The sequence below is a fragment of the Ictidomys tridecemlineatus genome, chromosome 3 (genome assembly GCF_052094955.1).
Source record: "Ictidomys tridecemlineatus isolate mIctTri1 chromosome 3, mIctTri1.hap1, whole genome shotgun sequence".
Lineage (NCBI taxonomy): Eukaryota > Metazoa > Chordata > Mammalia > Rodentia > Sciuridae > Ictidomys > Ictidomys tridecemlineatus.
The window spans coordinates 23,759,462-23,786,431 of NC_135479.1; the positions used below are offsets into that span (position 1 = coordinate 23,759,462).

A 26,970-nucleotide genomic window follows, 5' to 3' on the forward strand; every position below is an offset into this window, starting at 1 on the left:
AATCTTTCCTTGAGGAACAAAGCTACGATTTATAGAGAAGAAATGGGTAGAGGAAGATAAAAGATGGAAAATATATACAAGTAGGAGTGTGGAGGACTTTATTTGCCTAGAAAGGAGTTTGGGTTATATCTAAAAGGGCATAGGAGACCCAGTGAAATTGTTGTTGATGTTGGTACTAGGGGTTGGACTCAGGTGTGCTTATACCCATGGAGCTTCATCCTCAGCCCCCTCTTTTTTTTTTTTCCTTTTTTGAGACAGGGTCTTGCTAAATTGCTTAGGGCCTCGCTAAATTGCTGAGGCTGGCTTTGACTTTACAATCCTCCTGCCTCACCTTCCCAAATTGCTGGGATTACAGGCCCAGTGAAGGATCTTAAGTAGGGAAGTGATGATACCATCTAATGTCTTACTTTTAAAATGTTAACTTTGAGAGGAGTAGACTGGTAAATCAGAATTACTGTTTACTAAGCATTCTGTGATATAATTTTATCACATCAACCTTTCTGGCAATGTTTTTTTAAATTGCCAGTCATGACCAACAAGAAAGAAGATGGAAGGAAGGAAGAAAAGAGGACAGAAGAGAAAATTCTTGGGGATAGGGGTGCAGCTCAGTGGTTGAGTGCATACTTAGTATGCAGGAGGCTGGGGTTTAATCCCCAGCATTTAAAAAGTTCCTGGGTTCAATAGATCAATTATTTATATATACATATATATATATATATATATATATATATATATATATATATACACACACACACATACATACATATGTATGTATATATTCAGTGTACCATAAATTATGTATGTATTATATATATATATATATATATATATATATTTTTTTTTTTTTTTTCTCCCAGTGCATCATAAGTAGTAAGGGTATTGTTTTTGGAAACTTTGTTATACACTCTTATTCAACTTTAAGTGTGTTGGTTCACTTTAAATGTATCAGGTTAAGATGCAAAATTTATTCCTCTCTATGGTTTATGATTTTTTGTTTACCTTTATTTTATTCATATGTTTTTATGTGGTGCTGAGGATTGAACCCAGGGTCTCACATGTGCAAGGGGAGCGCTCTTCCACTGAGCCCCGACCCCAGCCCCCCCCCCAATGTGGCTTATGATTTTAAAAAAAAATGTTTTTAGTTGTAGATTGGGCACAATAACTTCCGTTCATTTTTTTTTTTTTTTTTTAATGTTTGTTGAGGATCAAATCTAGTGCCTCACACGTGCTAGACAAGCACTCTAATGCTGAACCACAACCCCAGCCCTGGCTTATTTTTTTTTTTAAATAAATTTGGTTCATAGAACTACTGTTTTTCTTTTTTTTTTTTTTTTAAAGAGAGAGAGAATTTTTTTAATATTTATTTTTAGTTCTCGGCGGACACAACACGTTTGTTTATATGTAGTGCTGAGGATGGAACCCGGGCCGCAGGCAACCAGGCGAGCACGCTACGGCTTGAGCCACATCCCCAGCCCTGGCTTATGATTTTTTAAAAAGGAAAGCTACTACTCTGAAGTGTAGGTGTGATCAGCCTGGCTTATATACACGAGGCCACAGGACTCAGGGAATTTTGTTTACCTGCCTAAGGTCTCTCTGTAAATGGGATATGTCGAGGTTACCAAACTGGGCTGGTCTGAAGCTGGAGTGGACGGATGCCAGGCAGCCTTCCTAAATTAATCGTGCACAGGAGAGAGGCTTGGAAAAGAAAAATAATCCTACCTAGATGATGCCTACCAAGTGCTTCACTTCATCCTCGAGGAAAGGGGGTTGAGACCAAGCAGGAGTTCTTAAACTTCTGTTTGCAACTGTGTCCACCTGAGGCGCTTCTAAACACGTCCCTAAAGTATCACATCTTATCAAGGGTGGCGTCTCAAGGAGTCTGCTTTAGGAAGAGCTTAGATGATTCTGACGCGCCCGTTTTGGGGGGCCATGGATTAGCGGGAGTCCCTGAGACAACCTGCTGAGGATTAAGAGGGACTTGTGATAAAATAAAAATTCCATCTCAGAAGTGTCACCCAAACTCCGGTCACGGTGTCAGGCTCCAGTGCTTCACTGTACAAAGTCGCCTCTTCCAAGGCGATACCAAGGAAGGCACTTAGAAAGGTGGCTTTCCACTCACCAGGCAAGGGGTAGAGTGGTAGCCGACTGCAGCGGAAAGAAGAAGAGAAGGAAACCATTACCTTACCTGGGCCAGACAGCATGTAAGGCCCAATGTATACGCTTTTTATACAGGCATTTCTTGGCCTTACCCTAAGGACTTCTGATTGGCTTTAGGGCAGATCTATCACTCATCTTCTGGGTTAGAGGTGGGTGGAAGGTCAATCACGACCAATAACGAAACATTCCTCAGTTAAGCCCCTCCCCACCCAGCTTCCTGTTGCTGTCCATCAACCATCTAGTAGGCGGGACTTTGCCTCCAGCTAGTTGGCTGATGAATATGTCGTTCATTCTTCAGTAGGCTTCCGGTTGGTATTCTCTACCGTCCATCAGTGACACTTCGTAACCTTATTGGCCAAACCAACGTCGCTCTAGATGACGTTCACTTATTGGTTAGCAGTGCTGTCGGTCCCCAATGTGCCGAACGCTTATTGGTGAATGTTGCCGTCGCTCGGGTGGTGGCGGGCTCCGGGATTGGCGGGCGCTAGGCGGGCGGTGTCAGGCTCTCGGTGGCGGCGGAGGCGGCGGAGGCCAGGGAGGAAGATGTCGTAATGAGCGGTGGGTCCTGGCCTCTGCCGGCGGGGTCTTCCCGGCCCTCAAGGGTCGGGAAGATGGGCAGAGGCCGCGGGGAGGGGAAGCCGGGGCCGGGGGTTCCCCCCTGGGGTTGGGCCTGGCACCGGGGCCCGGCTACGGGAGGGGCGGGGGAGGGAGGATTCCCGCCCGGAGGAGGAGCGCGGCTGGCCAGCCGGGCGGAGGCACCCGGAAGGGGGCGTTCGACTCCCCGCCCCCTCGGAGCCCGCTGGGCGGGAGGGCGGCGCTTCCGGGGGCTGGCGAGAGAAGCTGGCACCCCGGGCATGCCTGGCTCGCCCTTAGCAGAGTCGCTGGCTGACCTCTGCACCGCCTGCGTAATGGAAATGTCTGGGTCTGCTCCGAGAAGGCGCCTGGCACCCCTCGGGCTCGCCCTGTGTCTGGGTGTGGGGGAGATCTTCCACACTACAACTCTAAATGCCCGCAGGCGATTCAGGGCCTGCGGGACCCAGAGGAGTGGGAATGCTTGAAATTTAGACGGTGCCAACCAGATGGGCACTGCTGGGCATAGACTTCAGTCTGCTTACTGACGTATCCTAATCAGGAAATGGTGTCAGACCACAGGGCACTTCCTGGGCAGATGGCCGTGGGCCTGGGACTGAACAAAATCGTCTTTTAAATGCTTGCACTTGGATCCTTGAACTTCCACCTAAATATCTGCAAGCTCTTGCAATTATGAGAAGTTTGAGAACTTGTTGACACAGCTCCCAATCTGTTTGTTACACCCCCGTTGGGGAGACTACTGAAATCCCAAAGCTCAGATACAGTCAGTCTTGAGGGATGATTTAAAGAATAAAACAAAATAGATGCCAGCTTCCTTCCTTCACTCCACTCCATCCCCATTGCTGACTTAATGGTTCTCAGCTGCCTATCCTTGCTTCTTGGCTTATGTTTCCTTCAAAGTGGCTTTCTAATTTTAGTTCAAAAGGAAGTGTGTCTTCTAAGCAACTGAGAAACCTGTCCTCACTGCATTCCTTGGTTTTGATTCCAGTATCTTGTCATGTTTGTTAGTTAACTTGACCCATGGAGACTTAGTGTGGCTTTTCTTGTCCTTCTGAGGTTATTCACTCACTATTGCTTCCTGGAAAAAGGAATGGACCAGGACTCCACTGTGAGTATGGCCCAAGGTCACACTTATACAGATCATTGCAGGTAGAAGGCCACTGACTGCTTAAGGATGCACATGCACACACCGTCTAAAACTTGTTTTATGCTGTATCTTAGGAGGCAGTCAGTATCATAGAGGAGGGCTAAGTGTTGAGTTGGTATTTTGGAAAAGATTTTTAGGACTAGAAAGTTTACAGTGTTGGCCAGCTCACAGAGGCCACAGAAAGAATCATGGTGGAACCCAGACCACAGCAGTAATTTAGATTACTAACACAAAGAAATCCATTGTTTGCAATAATGAATATAACTCAGTGTCTTACTTTATTTTAAATTCCTGTGTATGATGAAGAGGGCAAATCTGTCAGACAACCTATCTATTGGGCTGATGATATCAGTGTTCAGTGGCTTTAATACCAGTTGGAAATGGATCCTCATTGGCTAGGGCCATTGGTGAGTTTTCTAATTCTAGTACCACTTGATTGTACAGAGGCTTAAACTCTTTGGTTAAAAGCATTCACAATAAGGAAAAGAAAGCTGGTCCTAGATAATGATGAGCCTCCTGAACTAGGCTCCTAAAGACACAGATTCCGACAAGGAAACCCACAAATAGTACATTGATAATTGGATATTCCCTGGCTGCCCAGCAGAGAGAATTGGCTCCTGGATGAAAAGTTTGGCATCTTTGTGGACAGCACGTAGACTGGCCACTTTCCCTCTCAGAATTCACCCTCTGGAGGCCTGTCAAAGAGGAGGAAAGAAGCTATGAGCGTATTTTGGCAAATATCTGGGTAAAGGCATTCCAGTAGGTAGGCTTGTTCATTTCGATATCTTGACTTTAAATTTCTTAATTTTTCTGTTGTCTTTTGGAGAAGTTGCAGGGTTCCTTGAGCCAGGCGAACAGTCCTTTGTTATAGGTATGTGGCAATTCCCAAGCTTACTTTGAGCAATTATTGCCCAACTAGTGCCCTTATGATGACTTGTTAAACTTATTGTAGTCAGCCAGTAGACCTTCATATTGGCTTTCGTTTGATAAGTAGACCTTGCCCACTCCCATTTTTATGATTGAAGTGTGGCATGTTCTGAGAGTTATTTTTTCCCTTCTCTTTTCTCTGTATACACACAGATTGGAAGCCCTGCTTGCAAACATTGAAAAATTAAGGAATTATTTTGGATCAAGTGAGCAGTAGCCACACATTGAAGGAAGCAGAGAGACATTGCTTTAAAGGTTGTGTGGAGGCCAGGCATGGTGGCATATGTGGATAATCCCAGCAAAGGAGGAGCGCAAAGTTCAAAGCCAGCCTCAGCAATTTAGCAAGGCCCTAAGGAACTTAGGGAGGCCCTGTGTCAAAATGAAAAATAGAAAGTGCTGGGGTTGTAGCTTATTGGTAAAGCACCCCTGGATTCAATCCCCAGTACCAATAAGTCAATAAAGATTGTGTGGAGTATTAGGAAGTTTAGGGATGAAGTAGTATGAACAGCTCTAGTTTATATGGGATTACATGGTCCAATTTTAAACCTTGTGGGTGGCAGAAGGTTATATGCTTCTTGAGATTTGGGGTAGTATGTCTGGAGTATCCCTTTGGGCAGTTTAACAAATCTATGAATTTCTCCCCAGTATGTTCTAAACCAGGAATGCTTACCTTATGGGTAATTTCCAGTATTTTCCCTCCCTTTCTTTTCTCCTTCCTTCCTTCCCTCCTTCCTTTATTTCTTTCTTAGGTATTGGGGATTGAATCCAGTGGTGTTCCACTTAGCTAGATCTCCAGCTGTTTTTTTTTTTTTTTTGAGACAGGTTTCTCTTTGTTGCTGAGGCTGGCCTCAAACTTGTGATCCTTCCACCTCAGCTTTCCAAGTTGCTGAGATTACAGGCATGTGCATTGGTTCCAGACCAGTAATTTCTAGGCTGAGAAATGGACATCATTATGAAATGTACTTGTTTTACTTTGCCCTCTTTGAATACTTAATCATGACCTGTGGTGGTGGTGGTGGTGGGGAGCTTTCTTTTTATTTCTCCTTCATAAATCCAGCACTTTAATTTTGTTTTTGAAATGTATTTGAAAGTCTGTCTCTTTGGATGCTCTTTCTCCATTGCCAGTAGATCTTTTTGGCGGGAAGCTTTCTTTTAGGACTTTAGGGTGGAAGGGGGTCTCACTTTTCCATCAGTAATCTTTTGAACCAGGTGGAAAGAAGAGCAAAGAGGCAAAACCATGGGACATTTCTGACTCAAGGGCATTGTCAGATTAAATAGGAAAGGAATTGGAGATTGCTTAAGAGGAGATGCTCCCAGGTGCTGTGGGTGGATTTGTTCCAGTTGACAGACTTTGAAATGGAAAACTGAGTTTTCTACTGCCTCCTGGGACGAGGCTAAAAGAGCCCTGGAGCAAGCTCAGAGTCAGCACTAGCAGCCTGGGGGAAGTCTGGCTTCCACTACCTGTCTTCTTGATTCCCTGAGGCTGCCAATGGCATGGAGATCACTGTGCTTTTCATTAGAATGGACTTCTGGCAGGTGTGCTTTTGGGAGATGAGCTCTGTTCCAGAGCAAGGGGATATGAACAGGCAGAGCTCTTGGTTTGGGAGTTGCTCAGTGTGCCTGAGAGAGCTCCAAGCAGTGCTGGGATGTCAAGGCTGTGTGCATCACAGGACAAGCATGCTTGGAGGCCCAGCCACTGGAATCCTTCATTGGGTAACTCTTTCCCTTAGCTACATTTCGTTTCAGAATTGCTTGCTGTATCTAGCCAGAAGCTTCCACACTGCAATGCAGTGTGACTGTTATTTGATGCTAAGTGCTCTGAGATGCCGATTTGCCCCTACTTGGTAAATTAGACTGTTAGGTGGTCTTTCATTGTAGCCACAGGGTGAATGTTGCTCTGGAAGAGCCAGCAGTTACTGGTTTGCACATTTCCAAAAGTGATCTTTCTAGGGCCTTTTCTTTGGGCTTGTTACCTTTCCTGTGGGATTTGGTAGAATCACAAAGTGACCTCCGAGAGAGTGAATAAGGAATAAGAGACAGCAAGCAGGGCCATGTGATTGAAAGTGAAATATTTCTTTCTTCAGTCAATGTCTAACTGGAAATCTTCTCAGATGAACCTAGGAAAAGAAAACAGACCAAGACATTTCCCAGTCTTCAAAAAAGAAAACGCTAAGCCCGCCCTCTCTTCTCAGGGGAAATGAAGTCACTACTCATTTCTGAAGCAGATTGTAGCCTGGGGTGAATGTAGGGAGTGACTCACAAATAATATATTTGCCAGAGTAGAGGAAGCAGTGTTTGTGCATAATGAGATTCTTCAAAGGGAAAAAAAAATGTATCTTGCTTTCTTTTTTCCTCCTGTTCTCTAAGACAGAATGCTTTTCTTTGATAGAAAAGCCCTGCACTATTTCTCCGGGCGGCTTTGGTCTGGGTGAGGAGTTTCCATCCGTTGCTGTCTGTGTCCCTCATTTCTCCCTAGTTTCTTCAAGCAGGGTGGGAATGCAAATAAGTCTCCTGTGGGGAAGAGGAATTTAGGGTGGACCTAGGTGAGGTATTCATATTTCAGATGCCCTCATTATCTTTAACTACCCCTCCATTCCTTTATACTTGTTAGTTGAAAGAAACCCTGAAATGTAGTACCTAGTATGTGGTGAGGTGTGTTCATTGAAGCATTTGTTCAGGAACAAGACTGGACCACTGGCTCACATCAGGCTGGCACCCGCATGTGAAGAGACTGGTGGGCTTGAGAGTTGCATCTGCAGCTAGGGTGGTGGTACATGCCTAAAATACCTGCAGCTGGGGAGGCTAAACCAGAAGGATTGGAAGTTTGAGGCCAGCCTTATCAATTTAGCAAGACCCTATCTCAAAAGGGCGTGAGGATTTGGCTCAGTAATTGAGCGCCCCTGGGTTCAATCCCCAACACCACAGAGTTCTATCTGGAACTGGATCAGCTGAGCAGACTTGGGAGTGGATCCTCGCCTGCTATCAGGATATGCAGATCTGCAGGGTTTCTGCTTTGGTTCTTAAAGCTCCTACACTCTTATTTAGATTCTCCCTTCCACATCCCTCCAGAATTTATTGAACAAATGTTTGGTAAGTACCGAAGGGCCAGGTACTAGGGGTGGTACATCAGTGAATAAGAGAATCTTTAGGAAACTTCCAATTCTTACTGGGAGACAATAAATAAGTAACTGATAGATATTTGTTTGAAAGTAAGAAGTGCTAGCCAGGCTGGGTGGTGTACACCTGTAATCCCAGCCATTCCTGAGGCTGAGACAGGAGGATCACAAGTACCTCAGCAATTTAGCAAGACCCTGTCTCAAAATAAATAAAAAGGACTGGGGATGTAGCTCAATGGTAAAGTGCCCCAGGGCTCAATCCCTAATACCGGAACCACTAATACCAGAAGAACGAGGGAAAAAAAGTAAGAACACCAGGCCTGGTGACTGACTCAGGCCTGTAGGGAGGCTAAGGCAGGAGGATTCGGAGTTTGAAGCCAGCCTCAGCAATTTAGCAAGGAACTAAGCAACTTGATGAGATCCTGACTCTAAATAAAAAAATAAAATAGGGTTGGGGGTGTGGCTCAGTGGTTGAGTGCCCCTGACTTTAATCCCCAGTACCCCACCCCAAACAAAAAGTGCTAAATATAGAAGAGAAAGGGTAGGAAAAATGTGTGTGTGGGGGTGGGGGGGATTTACATATGGTAATCAGGGATGATCTCAATGACATCTGAGTGGCTCCCTGAAAGAGGGGAGGAGAATGAGCTATGCCCAATCTGGAGTGAGGGGAGAAGGTTGAGACCTCCAGCAACCATAAGAGCAAGTAAGAGGACCCTGACAAGGGACCACACCTGGTATGTTCTAAAGTAACAGGGAAGCCAGCAGCTGGAGCTGGAGGGAGGGAGAGTGACAGCAGGATAGGTCAGAGAGGGAGCCAGGTCACATAAGGACACAGTGGGAACTTTGGCTCTTTGGGAAATGGGACACTATTGGGGGAATCTGAGCAAAAGAATAAAAAGATTTTTGTGTAAATTTGATGCTTGTTGAGAACAGATTGACAAGGTCAAGGTCAGAAGGCCAGCTATGAGCCTTTCTCAGTTATCCAGGTGAAAGACAATGTGGATCTAGGTGATAAATATTCAAATATATTCTGAAGGTAGAGCTGAAAGTGTCTGCTGTCAAATGTGGAGGGTGGGACAAATAAATCAAAGATAACACCCAAGGTTTTAGGGCTTAGCAGCTAAAAGAATGGAGTTAGCATTCACCATATATTATTGTTTTTGTTTTGCTTTTTGGGGACACTGGGAGTTTAACTCAGAGTCAATTTACCACTCAGCTACATTCCCCAGCCCTTTTTATTTTTTGTTTTGAGACAGGGTCTCAAGTTGTATCAGGCTTCACTAAATTTCCGAGGCTGGCCTCAAACTTGAGTTCCTTTTGTTTCAGCCTCCTGAGCCACTGGGATTACAGGTGTGCACCACCACTCATGGCTACAATGGCAAGTTTTGAAGGAGGCTCAGAATTAGGGAGTTATCAGGAACATTGCTTAGGGCCAGGAATATTTGAGATACTTATTACTACATTCAAGTGAAGATGTCAGTAGACATTTTGATAACAAATCTGCAGATAGAATTTGGGAATCATCATTATATAGTAATGTGTATATTACTGGTTTTTAAAGCAATAAGACTAGGTAAAATCACCCAGGAAACAGGTGTAGGCAGAAGAAAGATGGGTCCTGGGGCTGATTCCTAGGATAGCCCAACCACTTAATGAAAATCAGTGAAATTCGTCTTACTGTTACTGGGCTCTTAGAATTTTAGAGAAGAACTAGCAAAGGAGATTTAGAAGTAGCCCAAGTGGTAAGAGGCCAACTTGGTATGGATGTCCTGGTAGCCAAGTGAAGAGTGGGTCATGGAGGAAGAACAGCCAGCTCTCAGATCAACACAAAAGATGAAGTCTGAGGTCTAGTAACAATTAGCCATTAGATTCAGCAGCATCGAGATTCTGGTAGTTTGAGCAGTTTGGGCAGCATGAATAGGGAGGGTACAGCCTGGTTGGAATAAGTTCAAGAAAGAGTGGCAGGAGACTAATTAGAAACAAAACAGCAAGTATAGATGTTCCTCTACTTGTGATGGAGTTATGTAAATCCACAGTAAGTTAAAATATTGTAAGTTGAAAATACATTTAATATACTTACCTAAAAAGTGTCATGGCTTTGCCTCACCTGCTTTAAACTGGCTTATAACACTTACATTAGCCTGAAGTTGGACAAAAAATCATTTACTGCAAAGCCTACTTTATAATAAAGTATTGAATGTCTCATGTGATTTATTGAATACTGTCCTGAAAGTGAGTCACTGATTGTTTGGGTGCACTTCATAGCATTATCAGGTCAAAAGATCATTAGCCAGGCCTGGGGTTGTGCTCAGCAGTAGAGCGCTTGCCTAGGCATGTGTGAGGCCCTGGGTTTGATCGTCGGCGCCACATAAAAAATAAATAAATAAATAAATAAAATAAAGAGATTGAGTCCAACTACAACTAAAAAATAAATATGTTTTTAAAAAAAATCATTAGCCAAACCATTGGAAGTCAGGAACTGCCCATTGTAGGTAACTAGCAAGGAATTTTGTTTGAAGAGGAGAGAATTAATGGCTATTAATTGAAGAAGGAAATTTTAACTTTTTGTTGAAATAAATCATGGATGCACATAGGGCCACAGACTGAGTTGTGGGGTCAGAGTTCAGGACGGGGAAGATAGGAAGCATAATTAAGTATCTAGGCAGAGAAGAAATCTGTTCCCTACTCTCCTTCCTCTTTTGGCCAGTGGCACTAGCCAGCCAGTGCCCAGAGTTGTTCTCATTTAATTAAAATCAGTGAAATTTGTCTGTTACTGGGCTCTTTTATAATCGCTATTGTGAGGTTGGAGATTTGCTTTTCAAAAATGTTCAGTGTAGTTTGGAGTCTCTCATGACCTAGGTTGCTGCTCCCTCCATCCAAGCTAATTCTCTTGTCAGCTTCCCTTGAAGCCCAGCTTTGTTCTCCAAAACCAGCCATGGCTTGCTTTTCCCTCACCAGCTCTGAATTCTTCCAAGCAACAGGGAAAGCATGGGCTTAGAAACTGCTTTGTTGGCTCCCAGCCCAGCCAAGCTGACCAAAATAGCCAACAGAAGGACTGTTTGCGCAAAGTGAAATTCCTCCAGGGGAAATACCAGAGCGGAAGGCCAAGGAAGCCAGTGGTCAGGGTAGTAGGAGCCCAGAAGGCAAAAAGGCTGAGCATTCCTAAGGCCTAGGTGTGGAGTTGGGAGTTCTCTCCCAGAGGGAAGCTTCCTAAAGTCTGCTGTTGTGGAATTTTTATGGGCCTCTTTTCTCTTATCCTGTGTATTAAAGGACAGTGTTTTTGCTGGGGTGAATTCAGAGCTAGAGCATTTGCCTAGCATGGGCTAGGATTCGGACCACACGCACACATGCACAAAGGCAGTTCTTGGTGAAAGGACCAGTAGGCCAGCCCGTTACACTGTGTTCCCCCTGCCCTCCAGTTAGCTGTAGAAAGACCCCATAGGTCAGAGACATACTCTGTGACCTGTGGCTGTGGTGGGGTCAGTGCTATGAAGGGTGTCCTGGGGAGTACATTCAGGCACATGGCAAGGTCACCTGTCTCAGGCATGGGGAAGGTCAGGAAAGGCTTTTTTTTCGGGGGGGGGGTAATGAGGAGCTACTAGAGATCAAACCCAGGGGTACTTTTCCACCCCAGCCCATTTTATTTTTTATTTTGAGACAGGCCCTCACTAAATTTCCCAGGCTGACCTCAAATTTGCAATCCTCCTCCCTCAGCCTCCAGAGTTTCTGGGATTACAGGCTTTCTCAGAATGAATTACAAAGGAACTCTGAAGAAATTAAAATGGCCAGACAAATGGGAGAGAGCCAGCTTTATGTTCCAAATCAGAGTGTGTGGTGTTTTTTAATTCTAGGAGTGAAAAATTGTCAAATGTATGCTGGGAAAGATGGAAGGGCCAGAGATAAAGTGGGAGAGGGAGGAGGGGGAAGGGCCAAGAGGAGGCACTATGAACTTTCTAAGCTTATCATAAGAGCATCTGGAATTTATTGAGGGGCTTGATCAGGGGAATGGCAGAGTGAGATTTGCATTTTACAGATTTTTCTGACCAGATTGTGGAGGCTGGGTAAAAGGGATCGAGGCCAGGGGCTGGAAACCATTCTGGAGGCTGGGAATGGTATTTCAGTCTGAGCTGAGGGTAGTTAATACTATGATCATGGCCATGGCCATGGGAACAAGAGTGGTGAGAAGACTAGAGACAAATGTCTAATTTGGAGGTAGAATCATCAGAACTTGATGATCTACTATGAAGAGGATACTCAGATTTTGTTGTGATTGAAAATACCAGAAGAGAGGCTGGTTTAGCCAGAAGTACTTTTTCACCCTTCAGACATGGAATGTGTCCCTGTGCTGGGTACTGAGGGACTTGGTGTCACCAGTTCAGTGAAGACAACATGGCCACCTGGGGAACTCATCCATACTCCCATACATTAGGGCACATGATTATTTATTTAACTGGTGGCTAGCAAACTAAAGGAGTAAACCTCATCTCGGGGGGGGGGGGGGTCCAGAAAGGCCTCTGAGGACCTGGCATACTTGTTATACAATGTCTGTTAATAAATCTTGCTGGGAAAAAAATAGCCTGAGATCTGAAAAATGAAGGCATTAGGCATTGAAAAGACAGAAGAGGCTGTAAGCAAGGGAAGGCAGCAACAAAAATATAGGCTCTTCAGGGGTCTAGAAAGAGGCCTGTGGGGACTGAGGGTGGGAAGGCCAGGAAGGATGCCCTATGCTGGCAGTATCTGTGGCCAGCTGAAGTAGAAGCCTACAAAGGACTGGCTGAACACATGGGACCTGGGAGTTGCCAGCCTGCACATGGAAGGTTCTGGAAGCCAAGTGAGTGGGCTTGGTTACTTGGGAAATGATACTGGATGAGGAGAAGGACATATGTTGAGGTTTTTCAGTATTTAAAGGATGGTAAAGGAAGAGGTGCCCACAGGAGAAGAGGTGGGAGAAAATTCATGGGAATTTCAAGGAGGAGGGAATGATCAGAGAGTCTGTTGGATTTATTAGCAAGGACATCAGTGGTGACTTGGGCATGACCAGCAAGCAGAGTGCAGGGGCCAAAGTCCTGATGCCTCTGCTTGCATAGGATGTGAGTGAGTCGAGGAGGGAGGGAACAGCAAAGCACTGACAGCTGTCCCACCAAGTCTGGCCAAGGAGGAAGAAAGAAATGGCTGTGCTGGAAGGAACAGGAGATGGCAGTGGGTGATCTGTACAAGAGCCTGGAGATTTTGGATGTGTTTCTGTCAGTCTTTTTTGTCCACATGACACATTTTAAATATAAGGTTCCAAATTAATGAGGTTCCAAGGTACCATTGACCAAAGTGCTGCAGGTATGTGTGCTGCCTCTCCATTACCACTTTTCATTTCCAAACACCGGCAAGAAATGCTGCTTTCCCTTTCATGGTGAATCCCAGGACATAATTTTGCAATAACAGAGATTCTTCATTTGTTTAGTGGCCCAGGTCTGCAGCCCAGGGGCCATAAAGCTCTGAGTGACATCAGGAGACATACTTACAGACATTGTTTTGAGATGTAGAGGAGTGTTTCAAGAGCCAGCTGGGGAGAAAAATGAAACCAAACTGAAATGGTGCAACGTGGAGCGCCAGCAGTCTGCAGCTTGCTTCTGTTTTAACTTTTGTTTTAACTGAAGATGCCCTCAGAGCACAGCCAGGTCCCTAACCAGTTTGAGTTCAGGGTAATAATGACTGTGGTAGAGAGAGGGAAATGATTGGGAAGCACTAGGCCAATTTTTACTTTATTTCATTTGCACTCTCCTATTCCAGTGTCTTGTCTTTTCATAACAGAGTGTCTGAGGGAGAGTCATTTACCAATTTTAGCCAAGTGAACTTGAGCCCCAGGAAGTCTCCTGGGAGATCCCCTGCCTGCCTTCCCAGCCTGCTAGGAACTAACTCATCTTGCATTTTTATCAGCAACATGGTCTAAAAGGTATAAAAATCTTTTTTGGGGGGCAGTGCTTGGTATTGAACCTAGGGCCTTGCACATGGTAGGCAAGCATTCTTCCACTGAGCTGTACCCGCATCCCCCAAAAATCATTTGGTCCAACTCTCCTCCCTATCTCAAGAGCCCATCTCCAACAGAAGTACACATCCTGCCTCTTGTTAAACGATTCCAGAGAAAGGAGAACATTATCCCCAAGGGCAACTGGTTCCATCTTTTGAAAGTTCTTATATTAAACTGAAATCTGCCTTCTTGAAATATCTACACCAAAGTCTTGGTTCTGCCCTTTGAACTCATATATAGAATGAGTACTCTGGTAAATGACATTTAGGATCAGGCACCCTGCCACAACCACTGCTACTTTCCTCTGAACGACCCCCAGTTGTAAATTCTCTTTTTGAAATGTCCCTCAGAATGGAACTTGACCAGGCGCAGTGGCTCACACCTGTATTCCCACTGGCTCAAGAGGCTGAGGCAGGAGGAGTCCAAGTTCAAAGCCAGACTCAATAAAAGGAAGGTACTAAGCAACTCAGACCCTGTCTCTAAATAAAAATATACAATAGGGCTGAGGATGTGGCTCAGTGGTTGAGTGCTCATGAGTTCAATCCTCAGTACCCGCCACCCTCCCCTAAAAAAAAAAGAATGGAACATGACACTCCAGATGTCATCCAAGTATGCAGAATACAGTAAGACTATTATTTTTCTTGCTCTTTGGTTGAATTATTAGAAATGCAGTCCAAAGCCAGGTGTAGTGATGCACGCCTGTAATCTCAGCAGTTCCAGAGTTGGAGGCAGAAGGATTGCAATTTTGAGGCCAGCCTCAGCAATTTAGTAAGAACTTGACATAAAATAAAAATGAGTAGGGATGTAGGTAAAGTGCTCCCGGGCTCAATCTCCAGTTACCCCCGCCCCCGCCCCCCAATAAGGAATGCAACCCAAGCCAAGCATGGTTGCAAACACCTGTACTCCCAGAAATTTGGGAGGCTGAGGCAGGAGGATGGCAAGTATGAGGATAGCCTAAGGACTGGGGGTACAGCTCAGTGGTAGAGTGCCCCTGGGTTCAATCCCTAGTATTGGGGCAGGGGAAGGCAAAAGAAAGAAATGAAGTTGAAGACTGTAGTGATTGTCTTTTGTTTTATTTTTGCAATCATCAAGCTTTGTCTTCCTGACCTATATATATGTGATTTGTTTTTTAACTTAACAGTAGGATTTACTGTGTGTGTACATTTTATTTTTTGGTACCAGGGTTGAACCCATGGACATTTAACCACTGAGACACATTCCTATCCCTATTTACTTATTTTATTTTTTGTGGTGCTGAAGATTGAACCCAGCTCCTTGCGCATGCAAGACAAGCACTCTACCAACTGAGTTATTGCCCCAGGTTCCCTTTTTACTTTTTTTTTTTTTTAAATATTTTTTTAGTTGTATATGGACACAATACTTTTATTTATTTAATTTGTTTATATGGTGCTGGGGATCAAACCCAGTGCCTCACACGTTAAGCAAGTGCTCTACCACTGAGCCACAATCCCAGCTGCCCCTTTTTACTTTTGAGCAAGAGTCTCACTAAGTTGCTGGGCCTGGAACTTGCAGTCTATTATCTCAGCCTCCCTAGTCAGTGGGATTATAGGCATATACCACTCTGGCTTCAGAAGACTTTTTATTTTTGTGTTTTCATTATGCTGATTGTTTTTAAAAATGAGCATCTACCACCATCAAGGGGGACTGTTGCTTAGCCACATCCTACACACTTCAGGGCCTGTGTGTTTACAAGTGCTCCACTATAACTGTGTGGCCTAGTTAGGACAGCTTCATTTTGCACGTTCAACTCATGGTACATCTGTGCAAAGTGAAGGACAAGACTTTTTCATCCAGAAACAGTGGGAAGACTGTGTCACTTGGCACTGGCCAATGCAGGGTGGGTGAGCAGAGCTCAAGGGGCACAGAGGGTTGACTCTGTGCTATGCATGGGCTGAAAGTGGTGATCAGGGTTCCATCAAACATCGTCCTCCCAGAATGATGGTGCTGATTTGAATTTTGCTGGCTTTTTTGTAGTTATTAACTTTATAGCAATTAAGCTGACTGAGACACAGATTTATGTTCATATAAAATTAAGTCAAGTTTAACATTGTAATGAAAATAATCAAAGACAACACCCCAAAACATTTTTTTCCCTTAGAGCAGTTGTGTTCAAACTATTAGACTATGAACCACAATTATAAAAACAATTTATTTTGGGGCTGGGGGTTTAGTTCCGTGATAAGACATTTGCCTAGCATGTATAAGGCCTTGGTTTCATACCCAGAACCACACACACACACACACAAAAAAAAAAAATTCAAGACTTAGTGCAAACATACTCATACATGAGTGACACATCCTTATCCTAAACTCATGCGGTAACAACAACAACAAAAAAACAGCTTTAGAGTAGTCTACCTGCCACCCAAGTTTGTGAACCAGTGCCAAGATCTAGAAAGCAAGTTAAACTTACAGGTGTCACAAAATTGAGAAGGGCTGTAAACACAATGAGTGTTGGTTTTAAGGTTCAAAGAGATCTTTAAAAACTGGTAGATGTAATGCTTAAAAGCAGAAGGCTCTAAACCTAAATAAAAATTATGTGTGGTCCACTAAAAGGGAATGGGATGGCTGAGCATTCTCTCTCAGGCTCACTGTATTGTCTATAAAACAGACAATGCCATCCTCATAGGATTTCTGTGATGCTCTGATAATTTACATGACAGCATTTGGCATAAGGCATGACATGTAGTGGATCAATATACCAGGCATGGTTGTGGAAGCCACTTGGGAGGCTGAGGAAGGAGTATACAAGTTTAAGGCCAATCTCAGCAATTTATTTTTTTAAAATTTATTTCTATTTATTTATTTATTTTAGTTTTTGATAGACCTTTATTTTATTTATTTATATGTGGTGTTAAGAATTGAACCCAGTGCTTCACACATGCCAGGCAAGTGTGCTACTGCTGAGCCCCAGCCCTAGCCCCAGCCCCAGCCCCAGTCTCAGCAATTTAGCAAGGGCTTAGCAATTAAGTGAGACCCTGTCTCCAAATAAAATATAAAATGGGCTGAGGATGTGGTTCAGTGGTAAAGCACCTCTGAGTTCAATCCCCAGTACCAAAAAATAAAGAGAGTCCTTTGAGGAGAGGCCCATGGAGCCTGGTCCTGGGACCCACCCCAGTTTGAGATATCCCTAGCATGTATAAGGCCTTGGTTCCATACCCAGTCGACATGTAGCAGCCAACCTTGAGCACTTAGGTAGAAGCATGCTCATTTTAGCCCCCAGACTAGATTATCATCCTGCCTGAATTATTCCCCTGGTTGGTTTTTGTTTGTTTTTGTACTGGATGTTGAACCCAAGGGCACTTTACTACTTGAGCTACATCCCCAGCATTTAAAAAAAAATTTTTTTTGTAGTTGTAGATGGACAGAATGCCTTTATTTTATTTGCTTATTTTTATGTGGTGCTGAGGATAAAACCCAGTGCCTCACACATGCTAGGCAAGCGCTCTGCTGCTGAGTTACAGCCCATCCCCAGCCCTTTTTAAAATTTTTTTGAGACAAGGTGTTGCTAAATTTCTGAGGCTGGCTTCAAACTTGGAATCCTCTTGCCTCAGCTTCTGGAGTAGCTGCGATTATAGGAGTAGGGCACTGTACCTAGTACATTTTTTCCCTGTTCTTTTTTAAGTTGCTTAGGGCCCTGCTAAGTCGCTGAGGCTGGCTTTTGAACTCATGATCCTCCTGCCTCTACCTCCCGAGCTGCTGGAATTAGAGGCATGTCAGTTTTTTCCCTCTTGATCACAAGAGTATTATGAAGATTTCCTTTGATGCCTGTTGAATTCAGATGCGAGATGTTTGTGTTTTCCTGATGTGACTCTCCAAAACCCTATGAAAAGAAATTGAGATGTGTTCAGCATGTCTTGTTTTTTGCAACTCCATGCCTGTACCTGTGGTCATTCCTCCTTCCCTCAGTAACTACAGTGCTATTTAATCATTCAATAATTCAACTCTAGAATTCAGTAATTCTAGAAATATGTCAAGGATCTGTCTGAGATGTTTCAGGATCTACATGTGCATTCTCGTGTACATTCTCACCAGGAGGGCTCCTGGTACAGTGAGCAGGATCTGCAGAACCACCCTGCCCTGCAGTGGCTTGAGGCCTGGTGACCATTAAAGTCACTGGGGAGCCTCCTACCAGCCTATCACCCATCCTGGGCTCACCCTTCCTTTACCTTTCTCTAAGAATCCTTTCCCCATCTGGGAACGGTGGCATACACCTGTAATCCCAGTGGCTCAGGAGGCTGAGGCAGGAGGATCACTAGTTCAAAGCCATCCTCAGCAAAACCAAGGCATTAAGCAACTTAGTGAGACCTGTCTCTAAATAAAATACAAAAAAAGGGCTGGGGATGTAGTGCCCCTAAGTTCAATCCCTGGTATCAAAGAAAAGAAAAGAAAAATAATCCTTTCTCCAAAGAGAGAAGCCAGAGAGGCCCGCCCAGAGGGAATGGCTCTGCTCTCTCCAGCCTTTGTCCTTTTCTTGCTAGATGCCCACTAGGGGCTCAAGCTCTGACTCTCCCAAGTAATATTCCTTGTCTATTTTTCCTGGCATCAGCTTTCCAAAGTTCTAGGATAGAAGCCTGACTTCCTGCCCAGTGTTCTTTTCCTTAGTGATTTATGAACTCAAGATGAACTAGATTCTTTCCCCCAAACTCCTCATGTCTTAAATTTTTTTTAAATCTTGTTTTCTTTTTAAATTAGACTAAGTGCAGGGTAGAATCTCCTTTCACAATTTCCTCAACCTTCTTTATTTTCTTTTATTGAAAAAAAAAGAACAATAAGGTATAGTTGTCCCTGAGTATCCACAGGGCATTTGGCTCCAGGACCTTCTGCAGATACCAAAATCCACAGATATTCAAGTCCCTTACATAAAATGGCAGAGTGTTTTCATGTAGCATACACACATCCTCCTGTATACTTTAAATCATCTCTTGATTACTTGTAATACCTAAAACCACATAATTGTTACACTGTATTATTTGGGGAATAATGACAAGAAAATGTCTACACATATTCAGTATAGATACAGTATTTTTTCCTAACGTTTTGATCTGTGGTTGATTGAATCTGTGGATACAGAAGGCCAGTTGTCTAATCACTGTGAGAAAATAGGGAAATACAGAACAAGGAGAAAAATTCTTTGTTAAGTAAAATTCTACCAAGCAATAACAACTTATAATATTTTATATATATGCATATAAAAACACATTTAGACAAAAATAGAATTTACTCTATTTACATTCTTCTCTGTATATTGTTATTAGCTTTACCTGTTCTTAGAGCCAATACCTACTGTCCAGTGTAAAAATATAAATTTATTTAAAGAAATTAACCATATGTGATATTCCTAGAACCCTCATGCCTTTGTGGTAAAGGCCGAGAATATAGCACCCATGAATTTGGAATGAAATAGGTGTGTCCTTGTCAGGAACCCTGATCCAGCCTTGTACCCCGATCCATCCACCTGTGGGGCTGGTTTGGCATCTGCCTATAGCAGGAGTGAGAAGGAAGCCTGAGTTAGGGCCAGAAGATTGATTGGCTGGGGCTCCTCTGCCCACTATAGAGGATTCCTGTGTAGCTTGGCAGAGCCAGTTGGGGGTGGGGTGTGCCCAGACTAGTTACCGTCTAGAGTCTTCATGTTAAGGGGCCAGTGCACTGGAGGCAGGCCTGGCTCCTCACAGGCTTGCATAGTTGAGCCTGAGCAGAGATCATCTGCTATAAGGTGTGGGGCTGTCATCCTGTGGCAGGGACATGTGGAGAGAGGCTGTTAACTCCTCTTGGAGAAGCAAGAATGAATAGAAGCAAAAAGAAAATCTGAGGCAGGGGGGCTTGGGTCCTTTTCCTAAGATGTCTTGTGTCTTACTTTGTCTCTTTCTTCCAGCAGATCCACAGATGAGCATGGCTGCCACTGCTGCAGTCAGTCCCAGTGACTACCTGCAGCCTGCTGCCGCCACCACCCAGGCGAGTGGGCTCTGAGGGCGGGGTTCTCAGCTGCTCGTGTGGGCTCGTTGAAGCCAATGTTAACCACACTCAAAACCCTTTTCATTGTCACTTTCAACACTCTAAGACATAAGACCCAGGAAGGTTCACTTATCTACACTCTAAACTAAAAAGTCATGCCTCTTACCTAAGGTGCCACAGTTGGATCAGGGGGAAAGGCCAGGATTAAACTCAGTATTCTTTCCCTAGACACCACTGCCATAGATGAAACAGAGGCCCTTTTATTGCAGTTTCAAGAGAGCAGCCTTCCCTAGTCCATGACGTTACATGTAGGAAGCACTAGAAAACACCAGTGGGTTTGTCCCTTTGCTGCCTGTCCTTTTCCCCTTCCTTCCTTTGTCAGTGGAACAGTCAGAGATTTCTCCTTCCCTATGATGGTGTGGTAGAACTCCTTCTGGGACTAAAAAGCGGCATTATCCCTGGTAAATGTGAGGCCAGCCCACACTGCTAGTTCACCGAACCCAGGGGCTGCTTCTAGGGAATTCCTGAGAAAGGACTGTCCTGCTTTTCATTACTTGGTTGGCAGAAAAACCAGAGGGATGCTGGTGACACAGGTGGGGAAGAGCACACAGAGGGCTGCTACCTAGGAGGATCATGAAGGGCTGATGGGCAGCCAGCCCCAGGCTTCTTGTCTCACTCCTTTCCTCTGCTGGTTTTTGCAGGACTCCCAGCCATCTCCTTTGGCCCTGCTTGCTGCAACATGTAGCAAAATTGGCCCTCCAGCTGTTGAAGCTGCTGTGACACCTCCTGCTCCCCCCCAGCCAACACCACGGAAACTGGTCCCTATCAAACCTGCCCCACTTCCTCTGAGTCCTGGCAAAAATAGCTTTGGCATCTTATCCTCCAAAGGAAATATACTCCAGATTCAGGGGTCACAACTGAGCACCTCCTATCCTGGAGGGCAGCTGGTATTCGCTATTCAGAACCCCACCATGATCAACAAAGGGAACCGGTCAAATGCCAATATCCAGTACCAGGCGGTCCCTCAGATTCAGGCAAGCAGTTCCCAGACCATCCAGGTGCAGCCCAATCTCACCAACCAGATCCAGATCATCCCAGGCACCAACCAGGCCATCATCACCCCTTCGCCGTCCAGTCACAAGCCTGTCCCCATCAAGCCAGCCCCTGTCCAGAAGTCAAGTGCAACCACCACCCCTGTGCAGAGCGGGGCCAACGTGGTAAAGCTGACAGGTGGAGGTGGCAACGTGACACTCACCCTGCCCGTCAACAACCTTATGAACGCCAGTGACACTGGGGCAGCCACTCAGCTCCTCACTGAAAGCCCTCCCACCCCTCTGTCTAAGACTAACAAGAAAGCCAGGAAGAAGAGCCTGCCTGCCTCCCAGCCATCTGTGGCTATGGCTGAGCAGGTGGAGACGGTACTGATTGAGACCACGGCAGACAACATCATCCAGGCAGGAAACAACCTGCTGATTGTTCAGAGCCCTGGGGGTGGCCAGCCAGCTGTGGTCCAGCAGGTCCAGGTGGTGCCCCCCAAGGCGGAGCAACAGCAGGTGGTGCAGATCCCCCAGCAGGCTCTGCGGGTAGTGCAGGCTGCATCTGCCACCCTCCCCACCGTCCCCCAGAAGCCCTCCCAGAACTTTCAGATCCAGACGGCTGAGTCAACACCTACTCAGGTACCATACACCCTCTGCCCTGCCTCCCTTTTCTGCTCTGGTTACCCTTCAGCTTGCTTTTGAAGGAGAGGTGGGTCATCTCCTGATTTGATCTGGGTGTTGGAGTCAATACCATTTGGGGTGGGCAGGAAGTGGCCATTTCTGTCTGACAAACTTTCTTCAGATTTTGGACCAAGTACTGCTTATCTGTAGAAAGTAGATGAAATGTAGTTTTATTTTGATCCTTTTTCTTTTTTCTAATATTTATTTTTATTTGTTTGTGGTGCTGAGGATCGAACCCAGTGCCTCACAGGTGCTAGGCGAGCGCTCTACCACTTGAGCCACAGCCCCAGCCCCCTGATCCTTTTTCTTTATGGGGAATATTTTGGGGGATGGGTAGGAGACAAATGCATATCTTTTAATAATAAAGCTGACTTCTTATTATAGAATTACATAGGACAGCAAAAATGAAAATTTCTAGTCAGAACCATAGAATTTGATATAAAGTAACAATGAGAAATGTGCTAATCACTGTTAATTATAAAAAATAATAAATAATAATAATAGAAGCAGTCTAGTTATAGCAGGAACATTTAGGTTAAATTCATCTAGGATTTTGAATTCAACAAGCATGTTTTCTTCTTTTGCATTTATTATGGTTGTCTAAGCTGGGCGTGGAGGCATACTCCTACAATTCTAGCTACTTGGGGGCTGAGGCAGGAGAATCCAAAGTTGGAGGCCAGCCTCAACAACTGAACGAGATTTTGTCTCAAAATAAAAAAGGGCTGGGCATATCAGTGCACATGCCAGCCTCAGCAACTTATTGAGGCCCTAAGCAACTTAGGCCCCAAAAAGCTTAGCAAGACCCTCTCTCAGTGGCTCAGTGGTCAAGGACCCCTGGGTTTAAACCCCAGGACTATCAAGAAAAAAAAAAGTGCTCAATTATTCTAAATCTCTTTGGCTTTGTGAGGCAAATTTTACTCTTTGTGCATGCTTCCAGAGATTGTGCCCATGTTGCAGATGGAGAACTGGGAACTCAGAGATGTTAGAAAGTACCCAAAATTTCTTGAGGTGTGACAAGCACCAGGATTCAATTCAGAGTTTTCTGATCTTTTCTGTTCTTCTTTCTCCTTTTCATTTTTGTAGTACTGGGGATTGAACATAGGAGTGCTCTATCACTGAGCTAATATCCCTAGACCTTTTTTATATTTTATTTAGAAAAAGGGTCTCACTGAGTTGCTTAGGGCCTCACTAAGTTGCTGAAGTTGGCTTTGAACTTTCCGATCCTTCTGCCTCAGCCTCCTGAGGTGCTGGGATTACAGGCAAGTGCCACGCTCCTGGGTCTAGATATTTTTATTTTTTATTTTGAGACAGGATCTCACTCAGTTGGTGAAGCTGTCTTTGAACTTGGCAGTCTTCCTGTCTCAGCCTCCCAAATAGCTGAGTATGGGCGTGCATCACCATGCCTGTCTTCATCTCAGATTTCTAACTTTTAACCCCACACTTTTCCACTCTCCACCTTGACTCTGTGTGGTAGGTGCTACCATTAAAATTGATGATGGATTGTTTTTTTTTTTTAATATAGAAAATTCCTGCCATTGAGGAATTTGTAATCCAGATACCTGTAGAGCTGGTCGCAGTGGCACACACCTGTAATCTCAGCAGCTTGGGAGGCTGAGGCAGGAGGATTGCAAGTTCAAAGCCAGCCTCAGCAACTTAGTGAGGCTCTAAGTGACTTAGCGAGACCCTGTCTCAAAAAAAAGGGTGGTGGTGCTGAGGATGTGACTCAGTAATTAAGCACCCCTAGACTCAATCCCTGGTACCAAAAAAATAAAAAGTAAAATAAAAATGGCTGTAGAGAGAGGACCACATTAGTGACAGTGTGATCTCCTGGGTAGAGAAGAAATGCCTTTGAATTTGAGCTGGGGACATGGAAGTCATACAAGAGGAAATCTGAGGCCTTCCTTAGAATTTCTATTTCCTTCTGGTGTATTATATATTGCCAGGTGATTTTTTAACACATTGTTTATTTCACAATATCTAAGATCCCATTATCAGAACTACTTTAAAGGTAAAGAACTGTTGGATACACACCTGTAATCACAGATACTTGGGAGGCTGAGACAGGAGGATCATAAGTTTGAGGCCAGTGTAGGCAATCTCAAAAGATAAAAAGGACTCATGATATAGCTCAGTGACAGAGCACTCCTGGGTTTAATTCCTAATACTGCAAAAAATAAATAAATAAAAGCAAAAAGCTGAAGCAATACCTGCTCAAGTGTGGTATGCACATCCTCGGCAGTCTCAGTCATCTTTTCTTCATCTTCAGACTGTTGGGAGACAGGACTTAAATCAGTTCTCCCTGAGGAAATAATCATACACATGGAGAAAGATTTAGCTATAACAACATCTTTGTCATCATTATTACTTTTGGCATGAGGTCCTGAACCCAGGGGCACTGTCTACTGAGCTACATCCCCAGCCCTTTATGTTATTTTCATTTTGAGACAGGGTCTCACCAAGTTTCCCAGGCTGGCCTCCAATGCCCCAGGCCCTCTGTCAGTGATTGTTTCTGTCTTTGTTTTTCATGATCTTGACAGGGGCACTGGCCAAGTACCCTGTAGAAAGTCCCCTGTCTAAATTTGTCTGATGTTTTTATGATTATTAGACTGAAGTTTTGGGGTTTTGTAATGAATACCAGAGGCAAAATACCCATTTTATCACATTACAACAGGGGTATAGGACACCCCCTGTGATGTTAGCCCTTATCCCTTGGTGAAGCTGCCAAAGGTGGTGTTCGCCAGCTGTCTTTGCAAGTTGTTACTTTTCCCTTTGTTCTTTGGAAATCAGTTGCTAAGTCTGAATTTGTCTCTTTTCCCCATTTATCTACTTATTCAATCATTTATTTATATCAATATGGACTCATATATATTTTATACTTTGGGTTATAAGCCAATACTACTTTTTTTGCTTAAATTGTTCCAGTTTTGGTCATTGGGAACTCTTTCATGCTGAATCCTGTATCCTTTGGACATGTTCTCATCCTTTTTTTAAAATTCAGCTTTTTTTAGGTATTCACACACCATAAAATCACCCTCTCAAAATGTCCAGTTCCATGGTCTTTAGTATTATTTACAGAGTTGTGCAGCCTTCATCACTAACTTCCCCATCACTTATCATTTCCCCTCCCCTCAGCCTCTGACATCCACTAGTCTATTTCCTGCCTGTGCATTGCCTATTCTGGACATTTCACATGAATGGACTCTACAACAGAAGGTCTTTTGTGACTGGTTTCTTTCACTTAACATAATCTCCAGGTTCATCCACACTGGAGCATTAGGACTTCATTCCTTGATCTTCCCAGCTCCAGCTTAAGAATCAACATTTCTCTTAGGAGTCCAGGTTCCTCTTCTGGAGGATGTGACAACAGTTTTTTAATTCTCTCATTCTCCATCCCATTTATATGTTTTTCAGTATGGACTCGTGGATTCCTGTTTTATTCAATGGGTTATAATACATTAATATAACTATTTCTTTTTTTTTTTTTTTGAGAGAGAGAGAGAATGAATTTTTTAAATATTTATTTTTTTTTAGTTTCTGGCAGACACAACATCTTTGTTTGTATGTGGTGCTGAGGATCGAACCCGGGCCGCACGCATGCCAGGCGAGCACACTACCACTTGAGCCACATCCCCAGCCCTAATATAACTATTTCAATGTTTAAATTGTCCCAGATTGGTCAGTGGGACCCCTCATGCTGGCTTTTCACCCATCCTTACCATGCTGTGGGCATTTCCCTAACTTCCCAGCACAAGTGTCCTGATCTCTTCTTGTACCTTCCCTGCCCCAACCTGGAATTAACTCTTTCTCTGGGGAGTTCTCATTCCCTTTATTTATTTATTAAATTAAAAAAATTTTTTTTAGTTGTGGATGAACACAATACCTTTATTTTTTATGTGGTACTGAGGATCAAACCCAGTGCCTCACACATGCTAGGCAGGCGCTCTACCACTGAGCTACAATGGCAGCTTCTCCCATTCCCTTTAGTGGAGCATTGATTTAGAAGCTAGGGCTTGGGTGCTGGCATGAGCTTATTGCTTCAAAGGTGTTGCTTAGTGGACCCAACTAGGAAGTACACATCAATAGACATGTCTACAGACATAGATAATGTCTAAACATATATATATATACACACACACACACACACACACACACACACACACACACACTTTTTTAAATCTTTGCCAGTCTGGATTGGAGAAAGATTATTTCTTATTTTCATGTCTCTTGAGGACTAACATGAATCTGTTTTTCTTTGTCTGGTGGTCACTGTCTTCTAATTTCTCCAACTCTGAGATGTGGCATTGATGTTTTTCTGTGTTAACACAGTAAATTAAAAGTTTGGTTTCAAATCATTAGCCAGCCTTGCTAGCTTAATACAAGGAGCCCCTTGTTGAACATCAACAGTGTATAAATGTAGATTTGGGCTGTTGGAAGAGAGACTTGTGCTGACAGAGAGGCACTGCCTGTTCTTACTTGGGCAAGGAGATATGAAGGTGCAGGAGCCCTCTCTCCCAGAGCACTTACTTTTTCTCTCTGGCCCCCCAGGTCTACATCCGCACACCTTCCGGTGAAGTACAGACAGTCCTTGTCCAGGACAGCCCCCCAGCTACAGCTGCAACCACCTCAACCACCACGTGTAGCAGCCCTGCACCCCGGGCTCCCCATCTGAGTGGGACCAGCAAAAAGCACTCAGCTGCAATTCTCCGAAAAGAGCGCCCCCTGCCAAAGATTGCACCTGCCGGGAGCATCATCAGCCTGAATGCTGCACAGCTGGCTGCGGCTGCCCAGGCCATGCAGACCATCAACATCAATGGAGTCCAGGTCCAGGGCGTACCTGTCACCATCACCAACACTGGCGGTGAGGAAACAGCCTGCAGCCAGGTGGTTGACAACAAGGCCTGTGTGCCCAGCATGTGGGAAGGAGGCCAGCCGGGGATTCCCAGTAGCAGCAGTGGGATACTGCCCATTCTTTGTCTGGTCCTCTGCAGCCTAAGAGCACACCCATCTGTATCTTCCCAGTTGGTTCTTAGACTAGAGCTATGAGATAGAGTAAATCACTTAGTCTCCATCTGACAGCTGCAGACCTTGAATCTGATGGAAAATTTCCTAGGGTACCCAGATTAATTTGATACAAACTGAGGACATATGTTCAGGGGAGATTCTGAGTAAAGGAAGTCAAAGGCTTCTTAGAAAGGCTGGCATTGAAGTTGAGGGCGAGAAAGGAACCCTGGATGGTGAGAAAGCTTGTGCTATACTTTAGGTCACTGGTGGTATGTATGCTGAGAAAGTGGCCTCAGAAATAATCACAGGAAGAAT

At 44.4% G+C, this 26,970-nt stretch overlaps 2 protein-coding genes across 20 annotated transcripts in view; one reads left to right on the forward strand and one right to left on the reverse strand.

The window, feature by feature from the left end:
- The first annotated feature begins 2,596 nt into the window (after positions 1–2,596).
- The window catches only part of Sp2 (Sp2 transcription factor), a 29,056-nt gene continuing 4,682 nt past the window's right edge, over positions 2,597–26,970 (forward strand). The window contains exons 1-4 of one of the 2 annotated variants that reach the window (XM_005321737.4): positions 2,597–2,715; positions 19,860–19,936; positions 20,638–21,612; positions 26,200–26,512. In XM_005321737.4, coding sequence (XP_005321794.1) covers positions 2,709–2,715; positions 19,860–19,936; positions 20,638–21,612; positions 26,200–26,512 — 1,372 coding nt within the window. In that variant the 5' untranslated portion in view covers positions 2,597–2,708. Of the gene's footprint in view, positions 2,716–19,856; positions 19,937–20,637; positions 21,613–26,199; positions 26,513–26,970 lie in introns of both variants that reach the window. The other variant, XM_021724164.3, reaches the window with a different exon arrangement.
- Positions 4,151–26,970, reverse strand: part of LOC144376052 (uncharacterized) — a 37,573-nt gene continuing 14,753 nt past the window's right edge. For 13 of the 18 annotated variants that reach the window (XR_013436073.1, XR_013436060.1, XR_013436057.1 and 10 more), the window contains 3 exons: positions 23,862–23,953; positions 13,455–13,495; positions 4,151–6,939 (listed from right to left, as the gene is read on the reverse strand). Coding sequence is in view for 2 of the 18 variants with exons in the window: in XM_078042157.1 (XP_077898283.1) it covers positions 6,930–6,939; positions 13,455–13,495; positions 23,862–23,953 (143 nt within the window). In the remaining 16 variants the exon portion in view is untranslated. Of the gene's footprint in view, positions 6,940–13,454; positions 13,496–13,681; positions 17,805–23,685; positions 23,752–23,861; positions 23,954–26,970 lie in introns of those variants that run through there. The other 5 variants (XR_013436064.1, XR_013436072.1, XR_013436062.1 and 2 more) reach the window with 3 other exon arrangements.